The sequence below is a fragment of the Ceratosolen solmsi genome, unplaced genomic scaffold (genome assembly GCF_000503995.2).
Source record: "Ceratosolen solmsi marchali unplaced genomic scaffold, CerSol_1.0 scaffold75, whole genome shotgun sequence".
In the NCBI taxonomy this organism is placed as follows: domain Eukaryota; kingdom Metazoa; phylum Arthropoda; class Insecta; order Hymenoptera; family Agaonidae; genus Ceratosolen; species Ceratosolen solmsi.
The window spans coordinates 400,222-414,205 of record NW_011948457.1 but is presented as its reverse complement, the minus strand read 5'-3'; the positions used below and the strand labels follow the sequence as shown (position 1 = coordinate 414,205).

The following is a 13,984-nucleotide window of genomic DNA, read 5'->3' as shown; positions in this document are numbered from 1 at the left end:
ACATAAAAGATCAAATGAAAAAAAGGTAAGCATTAAGACGTAAAATAATTAAAATATTAACTTATGAATAATTTAAATAATTTACTTAAATACAAAAAAATATAATATTGATTTATTTTTACCTAAAGGTTTGTGTTCAGCTAACCACGTATAAAGAAGACTTTCATGTCTTACTGTATCTAAAGTTGGAACGACAATATCAGGACATGCTACTTTATGTGTTTCTACTTCAATTTGTGGTACTTTATGACTCCATGGCTGCCATTCGCCTTGAATATCAACTTTAAAATCAATTATTGGAATATTTGTTTGGGGTGGTAATGGGATGGTTGTAATAGATCTAATGAAATCTCCGAAATCTGATCTGGCCTTTAGTTTCGCATCTCCTGTAAAACTCCACAATATTGCATAAATAAGAGATTTCGTAACATAACGTTCTAATTGTTCACTTAATAATGGAAAATCAAGATGCGTATGATTGTATTGTAAAATATTTCGAAGGGATTGATTTATCATTGAAAAAAGTGAATTTAAAGCCCTTAATCTAGTAAAGTCCATTATGTGTTCTTGTTTGGAAGCATAATCTAAACATCTAACAACTAAACCATCTGGGGAAAAAAATCCATATAATACATTAGCAGCATCGCGTTGTACTGATATAGTTGGTGATATAGCATCTTCTTTTTCAGATTTCTTAACTATACTGTCTTCTTCTCCATCATCCAGAGCAATATTTTTTAGACGGAGTATATAATTTTCGAATATCATTTCAGTCGATAAAACATCTTCAGAAAACCAAACCATACCACAACGAGAAACAGTAGCTAATGTTGCATATTTTAGATCTTGAACTTCAAACATTATGCGTACATTCGGCGGAAGACTTAAACGTTCTCCGTTTGGTAAAGTAAGTAATTTATTATCATCTAAAACAGAATTTAAATTCTCAACCCATTCTGGATCAACATCACCGTCAAAAATGATCCATTGTCTTTTATTTATTTCTCCTCGGACATTATCAATAATTTTTCGCAGAATATGCGTAAAAAGCCCATCGGTCCATTCTCGAGTATTGGGATCCAAAACTCCATATAATATTTCTTTACTTATTGCTTTAGGATCAATTACATGAGCTACACCTTCAATTCCTTCAAATCTTTCTAAAGCTTTTAACAAAACCTTCCAAGCACTTGTTTTTCCAGATCCACTAGGTCCCACCATCATTAAACCATGATTGAGGTTACAAATTTGATAAAGCTGAAGAACCTATAAATATTATTATTTTAATTTTAAAAGAAAAACACTATATAAATCAAAAGTAGATAATATTAAATAAAATATGAAAATTTGATTATATTCAAAATCTCTAATACCAATAAATTAATTTTAATATAAAATAGGTATAAAATATGAGTTTCTAATTTCTATACATAGATACATCTTTTTTTTTAAATGGGATGTACTATGTCTGAGATCAGACTAAATAACGCTTCCCTGAAATGGTCAAGGGAGGCTTGCTGGAAAGTGGAATGGACAATGCAATAATTCAATACTGCCTTTGTATGAGTTAGTTTTCCCTTTACTGAATAATAATGATATAATAAATAATCAGTGGTCTATTGAGGTGAGATTGAATGAATGATACAATGAATGGGAGTTTCTTCAGGTGATATGAGTGATGATAATCTTATAAGTGTATTCTTGAGTGTGGTGCGTGACTCTCCTACTTGTGATTAGAACTCGTAGTGGTAGTGGGAGATGTGCTGATAAAGGATGATGATGCCGTGAAGAGTGTCACGGTGTGATAGGTGAGTGTTGACGCCACCGATTGCCGCTATCGATACGCTGGAGAGGCCTGGTGGTGGCGTTGGTGTGTGACGTCATTGGTGAGGAGAATTGATGCCGTCATTACCGCTACCGATAAGCTGGAGAGGCCTGAGTGGGGCGCTGGTGTATGACGTTACTGTGAGGAGAATTGACGCCACCGATTGCCGCTACCGATACGCTGGAGAGGCCTGGGTGGGGCGCTAGTGTGTGACGTCACTGTTGATGAGAATTGATGCAGCCATTGCCGCTACCGATGAGCTGGAGAGGCCTGAATGGTGGCGTTGGTGTGTGACGTCACTGATGAATGGCAATGAAGCCGTGGTTTAGGTATTGCTGCTTACTTAGTTCACGGAGCCGTGTGTTAGTAATTCGTAAGAACGTGTGTAAGAACGTAGCTTACGTGTGTGGAGTCGATCACAGTTGTATTGATGGTACGTAAGGACGTGTGTAATAGCGTAGCTTACGTGTGTGGAGTCGATCACAGTTGTATTGATGGTACGTAAGGACGTGTGTAATAGCGTAGCTTACGTGTGTGGAGTCGATCACAGTTGTATTGATGGTACGTAAGGACGTGTGTAATAGCGTAGCTTACGTGTGTGGAGTCGATCACAGTTGTATTGATGGTACGTAAGGACGTGTGTAATAGCGTAGCTTACGTGTGTGGAGATAGATCGTTGTGTATTGGGTGTGACCTCTATGTAAATGGCGTTGACTTGTAGGAAAATAATTTGATCTTGATGATTGCTTGATTGAACTAGTAAGAGGTCACGAACGCCATGTGCAGCTTCTTAAATATTCTATTAACCTACTATTATTTTAAATGTATTATTATTTCAAATATATAAACCTCTTTTATTATATTTGTGAATTATCATAGGTGAGAGATCCATCTTTCTTATTAAGTCATCTTTACTTGTAATTAATAAAAGAATTAATAAATGAAGTACCATTTTTGTTAAAAATATATTCTATCCTTTAGGCAATTTATATTAAATCAGTTAATCACAAACGTAAAACGAAAAGTAAAGAAAATTGAGACTTTGAGATTTTATATTTGTAGACATCTAAAATAGGTACAAAATGTTTTTAAATGAATCAATTAATAATACATTTATATTTACAAGAGATAAAATATTATACAGATATTGTTCGGTATTGAAGCAATTTTGAAGACCGTCAACTATCGGCATCGTCTGTCTGTCGAGCTCTCAGGTTTCTGTAAACACTTTTGACGAGAATTTTCGTGTACTTATGTTTTGAGTTCAAATGGACTTCAATGTTTATGCTCTTCGAGTAGTAACGTTGCTTGGAATTCTCCAAACTTCTTACATCTCGTTATTTCGAAAATTCGAACCTTCCAATTCAGTGTTCTTCTGGACTACTCGAATATTCTGCAGTTTCTCTCTGACGTTATAAAGAGTTTCGGTCTATGAACAAGCCCAAGCACTGCTAACAGCGTTGCAAGCTGCCACGCTAATATTTCAGGGCAGATCGCTACGCGCTGGTGATCACTGTATCTTTATTAATCATTCGGTCATCAGTTATCGCTCACTGTACTTTCACCAATCGTTCACATCTGTTATCGCTCATTACCATTTCTCAATCAATGCATTATCAGTTATTAACTCGCCATAATTTCGCCAAACTCTGCAACAATAATCTAATAAGCCAAGAGTGAAGTCGTAAGAAATTATAATCATTTAAGTGTGCTATATTCGAGCAGACATGAATGCTAAGTCTAATTCAAAGGTGAATATCAAACTAGAAGTGCACTACCCACACACTCATTACATAATTAGGTAAGATTTTAATTACTGTGAACTTAATTAAAAAAAATCCACATATGAAAGGCGCAAGAGCGATAGCCTAGTACGTGTCTACTAAGTATTTATTGAATCGCGAAGGTCCCACGACGGGACACAGGTGAAACATCACGATTACGAGGGACAGATGTTAGAACGTCACTAACACATGGTACTACTCAAGAAACTACCAGAGACTTACACCTCTTACAACTGCAGGTAATGAATACCATCACCACGTGAAAAATACTGAAAGGATTTCAGATTCCAGCACCACCTTAGAGTCATATTCATTGTAGTTCGTAAATAAAGAGAAAACCCAAGATAAGCTGTGTGTTGACATTGAATTAATGCGCCTTCCTGTTCCACTTGTCACCAATCCCTCCACCGAACATCACTGGGAGGTTTTTTAGTCTTATCTCAGACAGTAATTATACATAAAAATTTTACTCATATTCTATAATATAGTTGCATATGCTTTACATATTTATTATTAACAGATACTTGGCATATTTCTAAGCACTTTCATATTATGGATTATATTATAATGGACGAAAATTGATTAAGAATTTATTTATTAAGAAAATATTTTTAGTACACTTTCTTACCTTTTCTTGCCAGGCCCCGCCATGCTCATGTCCTTCACCACATACCAAATATTCCTCTATACATACTTTTTTAATTTCTCTTTTTAGTCCTAAATAAATAATATTTTCAAATAAAATTTGCTTAACAGAACTTTAATTAAATTTTATATTTTTGGAAAAAAGCTTAAATACGTAAGTAAAAACATTCTTTAAAAATATTTCTCATAAAGATTAACACAGTAATATATAATTAATTTTAGTATGAAACATTCAGTATAAAGTTATATATATACTTTTACATATGTTAATATATAATGATTACTCAACACATTCTACAATATCTAAGCGCTAAGAATGAGTTCTATTTTATTGTAAATAATTGAATCCGATTTTATAATTTATTATATTATTCAGACGAAATATTTCGATTCTTCAATGAAATGTAAATTATTCTTAAATATACTTCTATATTTGTATTAAATATACAATTTTATATATTTAATTTGATTTAATTAAACTCTTACTATTAATAAAATTACTACATACAACAAATTAATTTTTTATTAATATTTTTTAATATTTCTTAAATGATTTTATTTCTAAAAATAATTTTGTAAATGTGTTTAAAATTAATAGAATGTTTTTTAATTATGTTAACAAAGTTAAATTGAAATTTAAAAATCTCTTATACAAAATTTATATTTACATTCAAAATATTTATAAATTTATGAATACAAAATAGTTAATAAAGTAAACTTCTTTATTCATACCCTTCATTTCAGCTCGAGTATAATTAACATTTGGAAAAACATCATTAAGTAGACTAAATAGTAATGGTATATCTTCTGCTACTAACTTTGGAACCATTGTTTCACATACTGATTGTATAAGTATTTCCTGTTCTGGTAAATTTTCAGCAATTGAAGCTTCATCAATAATGTTTTCTCCACGGTTCATTAAACCTTCTTTAATTCTTTGAATTCGATCACGCTTTACATTTCCAGCCGATATTAATACAGATTTTAATGCTCTCAAACCAAAATCATAATGCGATTGATTTGAAAGTTGTTCATCACACAGTCTGAAAATTGAAATTTAATACTTAGAATTTTTAATTTTTTATTGCATGTATCTTATTACCTAATGCATATAAACAATATTATTTTTAATGATTAAATTTATAACTTAAGAATTTTTATAATTTTCCCCAAGAATTTTCATTGTTATTTATTGTTTATAATTACATTATAAATTCCTAATTTTATATACAAAAAATATAATTTATATTTTTAATAAATACTTTAGTATTTAGTATAAGTTCAATTTAATACGTATTTTTTTTTGTTTTTGTTAAATTCTATGGTTTATATCACAAGGTTTTGTCTCTTTATAAATTTGAATACTTATATTTATATAAAATACCTAATACAATAGTATGATTTTTTTATTCAAATTGAATTAAATACTTACCTAAAAAATGGTACTATTTTACAAGCTAATTTTTCTGCTGATCGAAATCCTTGACTGAATAACATTACTTCTGCTATAAGTTGACGATCTGGTGTTGTCATAGCTAAGGACCTAAATAGTTTTTTCAAATTATCTGGTAAATTTGATCTACCAGCATATCCTGGATTCATTGTGATAAAAATAGCCATATCTGTTGCTACTTTAATTTGTTTTCCTACTAGTTCTACGCATAAGGCTTCATCTTTGCGACCCTCAATTTGACTTTTTAAAGCTTCTTGAATAGTTTGAACTTGTTGAGAGACAGCGGATAGCATTCGTTCTTCTAATCTATTAAATTCATCAAAACATCCCCAAGCACCTACTTGACATAAACCAACAAATATTCGACCCATTGCCTGAAATAATAAAATTTCAAATATTGAAAGCAAGTTTTAAGAAATATTTTTTTAATTTATGAACTTCTGAAGCAAATTTTTAATAACTTTCATTACATTGCATTCCTTAATAAAAAGCTAAAGATTAAATTAAAAAAATAGATCTATAATATAAATGATTAAATTATATATTTAAATTACTATTTATATGTGCAATTGATAAAATAATTTGCTACAATAAAATGTAAAAAAAATTTAACGCAAATTGGATTAGTTTAAAATTGAAATAGAAAATAAATCTATATTATGAAACAGATACCCAGTACATACAAGTAATACATACTACATTCATTAATCTTATTCTTTATTATGTGAATAATTTATATTTCATAAACATAAAGTATCTAAATATTTTTTCTTACAACGATTAGTTCTAAATAAATTAAAAATTATAGCTCACAATAAAATATTCTTGCTATTTTTTGTTTCAATTGTCTGATAATTTTGTGATCTTATTTTTAGATCTATCTCTTTAAAAAATGTACCATTAAAAAGACTAGCGTTATTTTAACTATTAACAGAGCATCTTACTTTTACATTTTTGCATTCGCAAACATACATTTTTCAATATCTTTTTCAAATTTATCATGTAATTTATAACTGTATCTTAACGCACTAGTCAATTACTGAAGCTGTTTAAATAAACGTTATCACATAATTTTTAAAAATATTACATTTAGATAAAAGTAAATTACAAATAAGGATGTAATTTGTAGTATAAGTTATACATACTATACATATGTAACTTATAAAAATCTGCTTAAGTTAGTTTAATGAACCGAAGAACTTTGAAAATATTTTTGAATTAATTCACAATAAAGATTATTTTAAAGCATTATTTCTTTATAAATATTCACTAGTAAACTTGTTAATTGTTGATTACATTCCACGATGGTCAGAATAAACTTTAATAAACAATAATGTGCCTTTACTATAGGCTATTTCGATAATTTATTTCACTCCAAATATAATTTTTAATAATTATTATATTATTAATATTCGATTTAATAATATCTCAGGGGTATTAAGACTTTAAACAATTGAAAATAAGTTAAAGATATATTCTAAGGCTAAAAAAAATCATTTTAAAAATTTTCAAGCTATTTGCGATCTAACATAGTTACTTTCATTTATGTATTACTAGCATGTCTTTGTCTAAAGAATATAAAAAAATTTTTAATTTATAATATTTATTTTAATATCTATTTTAAACTATAATATTTATTCGGTATGCCAACATTGGAAATGTGGAAAAAATATTAAAATCTATTAATACTGGAAGTTTTTTTAACAATTACAGACGAATGTTTTCAGTTACAAAATTACTATCTAATTAAATCATACTTAATATTTAGAGCTTACATATTAGCATTATAATGACTAATTTATTAATCAATGTCATCCATTATCAGTTAGCCAATCATAATACAATGTAATCCAGATATAACTGGAAAAAATAATGCATAAACTACTTAGAAATTCTTAAAATTGAACTAAAAATAAAAAGTTATGAAATAAAAATAAAAAATTTGTAAGAAACTATGAACAGAAATTTACCTGAAAGTCAAAAGTTTCATCACAGTTAAATACTAGGACAAATCTTCCTAACTGATGTCCTAACGCTTTCACGGATTCCGTTTTTCCAGTGCCAGCTGGTCCAAATGGTGATCCTCCTAATCGTGATTCTAATGCTTGTGTCATGGTTAAATAACATCTATCAGTTAACGGCGTTTGTACAAGCCTATCTTGGACTCCTAAATATTCAAATCCATAATAAAACTTTGCGTTCGCCATGTGTATTGTTAATTGTTGAAGAACATCTGTTTGCCTAGGGTCAAAATAAAATCTCATTTCGCACAACCATTCAAACGCTTTCGGATTTGAAACATTATTATAAATTAATCTCCTAGTAACTGTACGTTTATGAACAAACTCATTAATCAAATGTTCAAGCTTCTTTCTTCTTAACGGTGGTTGCTCCTGAAGTACAGAATCAGCCAAAATATTTAAAGTACTTTCGACTTGTATAAGAACACGATTTAATGGATTACTTTTTAAATTGTCTTGAGCTTCTTGCAATGCAGTTTCAATATCTTCTGACCATAGTATCTGTGCCGCTAATATAATAATTTGTGCTTGATAATTATCACACCAATTCATTAAAGATTGTGAATTAACATTATCCTCTCTGAAACTTTTAATATCTTGTACAGCATTTGCAAGACTAGAAGCAAGAGTAACTCGCATCTCCTTTTCTACAAGAGTCAGCCATTCATTGATTTTGGGATTGCTAATTGTAGAAACGGGATTTTGAAATATAACTTCCTCTCCTTCTCTTGAAGCTATACCAATAATTATCGTATTATCTTCATTTAGTACAATGGATGCAACCCCAGCGAACATTTTCTTAAAATGTTTTTGAAGTCTTGATACGTTTTTGCTATTCCCGATTATTTCTAATAAATCTTCATCTCCGACAAAATAAAAGCGTGGAAAAGAAGTTCTTTCTCTTTCTAAATACTCCCCTAATGCTTTTTGTATTTTTCCAAGAAGATCAGCAAGTCGTTCAAGAGATCGTTGGACTCCAGGAATATTTAATATATCCATCACCATAGGAGATTTTGATACTTTTTTCATTAAACCTAAAAACTCAGAACTAATACTTTGAAACCGTGATGTTTCTACAGGTAAAAGAGTTTTAATATCAGCACTACTAGAAAAAATTCCTTCCAAATATACCCATCTACGTTGTACGTCTATCCAAATATCAAACAGAGAATTTATTCGATTTAGTTTTTCTTCCCACGTTAAGGCTTCTTCTTCAAATACTTTATAATAAGGTGATAATTTCATTGCAGCGACTGAATTGATATGTTCCTTAACTTTATTAAAAATATCATCCCAGCCACGAATTAATCGACATTTATTTTGATAATTAATTAAATCTAACTCATAATTCTGCCACGATTCTCGAACTTGTTTAAGAAATTCTTCTAAAGCCATTTCACCTTGTGCAACTAAAATAATATCTTTAACGATTCCTTCATTCTTTTGTAAATTAACATCCCATACCTGACCTAGAGTTAATTCACTTAGCACCCAATTAACTCTCAATTGTTTCATTAGCAATTTCCAATGCCTTTCTTTTAATGCATCTGATTTAAGTTCAACAATTAACATATTAACTTTAGTATAATTTAGAAGCATTTTTTTTACAAATTCGTATGATGAATATTGCCTTAACCTTGCTGGTAACTCTTTTAATTGCGTTAACATAGTGTCCAATTGTAACCGAAGTTTTCTTGGTTGTACTGATAGCCATGGTTTTTCTCGAGTTTCATCGATTTGTGTCCAAATTTTGGATAATTCTGACCAAACTCCTTTTAAATCCTGAAGTTCTTCAAATACTACTTGCATTCGATCTTCATTAATTGACATTATGCCAGGTTCTAAAAGTTCTAAGGCTTCTTTAGCTTTAGTAACATTATCGCGTTCCTCTTTTAGACGTGTAAATTTATTTTCAAATAGTTGAAGTTGCTGCAATGCATCATCCGGGCGTAAATGTCCTTCTACAGGTTTTCCTTGTTCCCAATCGCTGAGAAAATCGGATGTTCTGCTTTCAATGGCTTTATCTTCAGCAACGATTTTTAATTGTAAGGATGCTACTTGCGTCTGAATATATGTATCTTTTCGTTTGATAATTTCATTAAACGCTCCCCATTCACCTTCTATATTATCAACATGTAACCAATGTGATGGAAATTGAAATCTTTGACGCTCAAGAATTCTTTGACCTTCTCTATATATATCAACTTGTTTTTCCCATGCTTTCATTTTTCTTTTCAATAACTGTACATATGTTATAAAGCTGACAGTATCAGAAGTACTTGATGCTTCAATAGAATGTAGTTCAAGATCACACCTTGACCTTGACACCTGTACATGGAAACTTGTCATTTCATTTCCAAGTAAAGTTCCAAATTTACCTAATGTTTCTTTATGCCAAGAATCATATTTTAATGAAACTTTACTTTGAACTTTAGCAAAATCTATAATTACTGGACCAAATTCTCTTCTTGTATCGGACGTATCAAATGTTGTTCTTGTTTTCTTAATGTCATTTAAACATTTCATCCATAGTGTTATATCTTCACTTAATTTACCATATAAATTTTCAGGTTGTAGGTCCCATAATGATTGATACCTTAACCACTGATCAACGTAATATACAATTTCTTGCATTTTACATTCAACTGCTTCATAAGCAGCTTCGAGCGAAGACTTTCCTGAAGGTAATTTTGTTAACAAATTTCTGTACGTACATAATTCTAGTTTATCCAAACCAACTTGATATCGAGAACTTTGAAGGCGGGCCTATAAATAAAATGAATACAATATAACATTATTAATATCAAATAAATATTAAAAAATTTATTATTTACTTTCTATATCAAATTAGGTAATACAAATAATAATATGAAAATTATAATTATATTTCCTTTTTTTTTTTTAGATCATTCTCGATACTCGAATTGGTAACTAAAAGAACCCGTTTTAGTTATGCTAAATAGAAAACTTGAAACAAAGCATTAATTTTATAAGTCTTGCTTTACCACAATAGGATGATGTACTTTCTTCAAATGCAATAGTAAATAGTAAAAGCAGTTATAAATAACGCAATTATTCATAAATATAAATAAAAATATAATATATTTAACGTTAAAGATTTTCCAGTTTTTTTACAAAAATATATTATACATTTATGTAGTGTTCAAGATTGCGAGAATCTTTTCCTATGACATAAAACATCTATCAGTAGTGTTATTAAATATGTGGCAAAACAAGTTGTATGACTCAGGAAAACCCAACTTATTTGCCAGCCGCAAGGAATCGCTGTGCCCGAAAATCTAACAGCATGTACTGCCCCCCCCCCTTTGTCGACAAGTTGTTATGCGATCGGCAGACGTGTTGAAGGCAACAAAATCGAGAGCTCTTCTTGCCGTGAAGATCAAGTGACGACAAGCTTCGTAATTGAAGACGAGGCCACAAGAGGCGCTGCCCTTGCTCTGTGAGTGAAAAATTCTCCGATTCGACACAAAAAAGGGAAGGGATGCAAAGTGTAATTTATGGTCAGTGAATATATTTAACAGAGACAATTTCAAGATTCAATCACTATCGATAAAGCCCTTATTCAAATAGGAAGTGGAAAGTTCCTTAAACGTAGTTCGAAGATAAATTTTCGTTGAAATCCTTAAGGAAAGGAGACATAAAATTCCCTTATTGGAGTCCCAAACAAGTACTACTAGTTGAAGTCTTCATTGAAGACGGATGCGTAAAAGTCCCTCAACTGAGTCCACGATTAGTCTTCGCATGTATTATCAACTACTTTAAGCATCTAAGCTTCGAAGTCTAAGAAGCCAGGTCATCAAGCATATATAAAGGATTGAGGCCATTACCACCGATAAGCGTGATCTGCCCAACAAGAGTTTAACAATTGATAACAGTCATAATAAACATTCCTCTGTCTGGAAATTAACGAAATAAACAGAGTAACAACTAGATGTATTAATATTGAATTTATTATACTATCCCTTCCACCTGACCGAATATCGCTATCACATAACATCTCGTAGTCTCTGAGTTGTCAACGGAAAGAATTTTGTATCCCTCGAACCGGTCTTGGTAAAACGAGCCGGATCATCGGAAACATTTTGTACATATAGGAATAAATTAAATATGTGACTGAGTTTAAAATGATATATATATATATATATAATTAATTATAATTTATTAACTATTGAATACTTTTTCTGTAACTTTAAATATATGTATATATAATCGCATATTAATTTATCTTACTGTTCGAAAATGAAGGTTTATTTTGTAGCTCGAATTTCCAATTCAATAATTCAGTTTTTTAGTCTCTTGTTGTAACGATTCTTGAACTTGATTTGAGACATCGTTTATTCTGTTTATTAACAATTACAATATTGCAGTTCTATAATTACTGATAATGGGAAAGAGGGAATTATTCTATTGCAATCGGGAAGTTGCTTTTTCGTAATGGTGGTGATGTCGTTCATGTTATAGGGATTAGCAATGGATGTTGATTATTGGGTTCTATGCTGACAATGTAAGGATCAGCAAGAGCAGTCGACCATGCGCATCGAATGAGCATGAAAAGATGGTAATGGCAGTTAGCAGTGCTTAACAGGGAGAATTAACCATACTTCAAAAGGGAGCATCTTCATTTTTCTGTGATAGTTATCAAATCGACCATACTCCAAGGGGAGTGTGGGAGTATTTGTGAGCTAGTCATACGCAAGAACGATAATGATGTACCTTTGAGTACTGAATGACTTAACATTATGAGGTTTAACCGACTATTTTTAGAACGGCAGTCTGCCCTTGACAATTGTAGTTTATGCGGACTGGAGAAGTGAACGAACGTTCTCTGCAATGATTGCACTGAGAGAGCATACTGCGTCACTTTCTTGGCAGACTCTGTATGAAGCGCAATTTGAGCGTGGATGACTAGCTTGGACGAATAATTGTATGGTGGAACCTTACGAACTACCGACACTGCGTACTGAATGACTGCTGGGCTTGGCGCACTTAAGTGGTTATAATTCTTATAGCTTCACTGTTAAATTACTAACCTTTTATTGCAGATTCTGACAAAATTGTGTGCTTGTATATTGTAGGCTGATTACCAGGTATGCGGCTGAGTTTAGTAGTTGTGTGAGTAATAACTGATACTTGATTGATTGAGAAATATTGTGAGCTTACGACGCTGGTAACAGCGCTTGGGATTGTTGCTAGACCGAAAATCTTAATGACGTCAGAAAACTGAGTTCCAGAATATTCAAGAAGTACACAAGGACACTGCCTTGGAAGGTTCGAGAATTTTTGTCAACGTTGCTATGCGGAAATATTGTAAGACATAAGAAATTAAATAAGCCGTAGACAATTTAAAAATTCGCAGAATCAATGTTTACAAACATGAGCTTCCGAAAGCTTGTACTTTTCCCAACATTAAATTCTTAAATAATGCTACAATCTTGAACACGTACATACGTAAATTAAAATAACCTGTTAAACAGTTACAATATATGTCAAATTTAATACTTTGCTTAATCTTTTCTAAGTAAATTATTAATATAAATTTATTTCTAGACATATTACATAATTCAATACATAGGGTAATTTAACGCTATATTTTTTAAATAATCTAACTTTATATTTTTAATACAAATTATGCCTACGTAAAAACTTAACAGTTACGAAAGATATTCATGTAAATATTTATAATATAACTGTTTGAGAATGAGAGACTCAATTTAGTAAGGCAATAAAACATCTGGCAAGTAACATCATGAAAATTGTATTTAAGATTTCAAAACTTTCCTGCTCATAATTATGTTGCACTAGTGTCATAAAACACCTGGAAAACTCTAGCGAAACGTGCTCATACTCCCAGTGCAGTAGAACCTAATGGGTTCACTGCCGGGAGAACCCCAAAGTAGATTCAGAACAAATATCAGATATGCGTAAAGCATTGAGTACAAATATTTACTGCAACCCAAAACCCGTACGTACTACACATGCAATGACCATACGTGCGCACTCGGCTTTTAAGACAATGCTTGCATTATTTTTGGCTATGCCACATCTGGTCGATCGTATTGGAAAATTGACCACGCCCAAGCGGACCCTTCTAGCCAAGTCCCAGAGAGGGATGAGACAACCAAAGAGAGGTGACCAATGGAAAAGGCTCGCCACCTTCTGACACTTTCCCAATTAGCAAATTCGGAACTGAGCCCGGAAGGAAGTGGAAATGAAGGCGTGCATAATCTATTGTGCG

The 13,984-nt window shown here is 31.3% G+C and overlaps 1 protein-coding gene across 1 annotated transcript in view; it reads right to left on the bottom strand.

The window, feature by feature from the left end:
- Dhc64C (dynein heavy chain, cytoplasmic) overlaps positions 1 to 13,984 on the bottom strand; it is a 65,410-nt gene that overhangs the window by 35,876 nt on the left and 15,550 nt on the right. The window contains exons 8-12 of the mRNA XM_011505387.1: positions 7,678 to 10,494; positions 5,687 to 6,081; positions 4,987 to 5,297; positions 4,238 to 4,326; positions 123 to 1,266 (exon numbers count right to left, since the gene is read on the bottom strand). Coding sequence (XP_011503689.1) covers positions 123 to 1,266; positions 4,238 to 4,326; positions 4,987 to 5,297; positions 5,687 to 6,081; positions 7,678 to 10,494 — 4,756 coding nt within the window. The remainder of the gene's footprint in view (positions 1 to 122; positions 1,267 to 4,237; positions 4,327 to 4,986; positions 5,298 to 5,686; positions 6,082 to 7,677; positions 10,495 to 13,984) is intronic.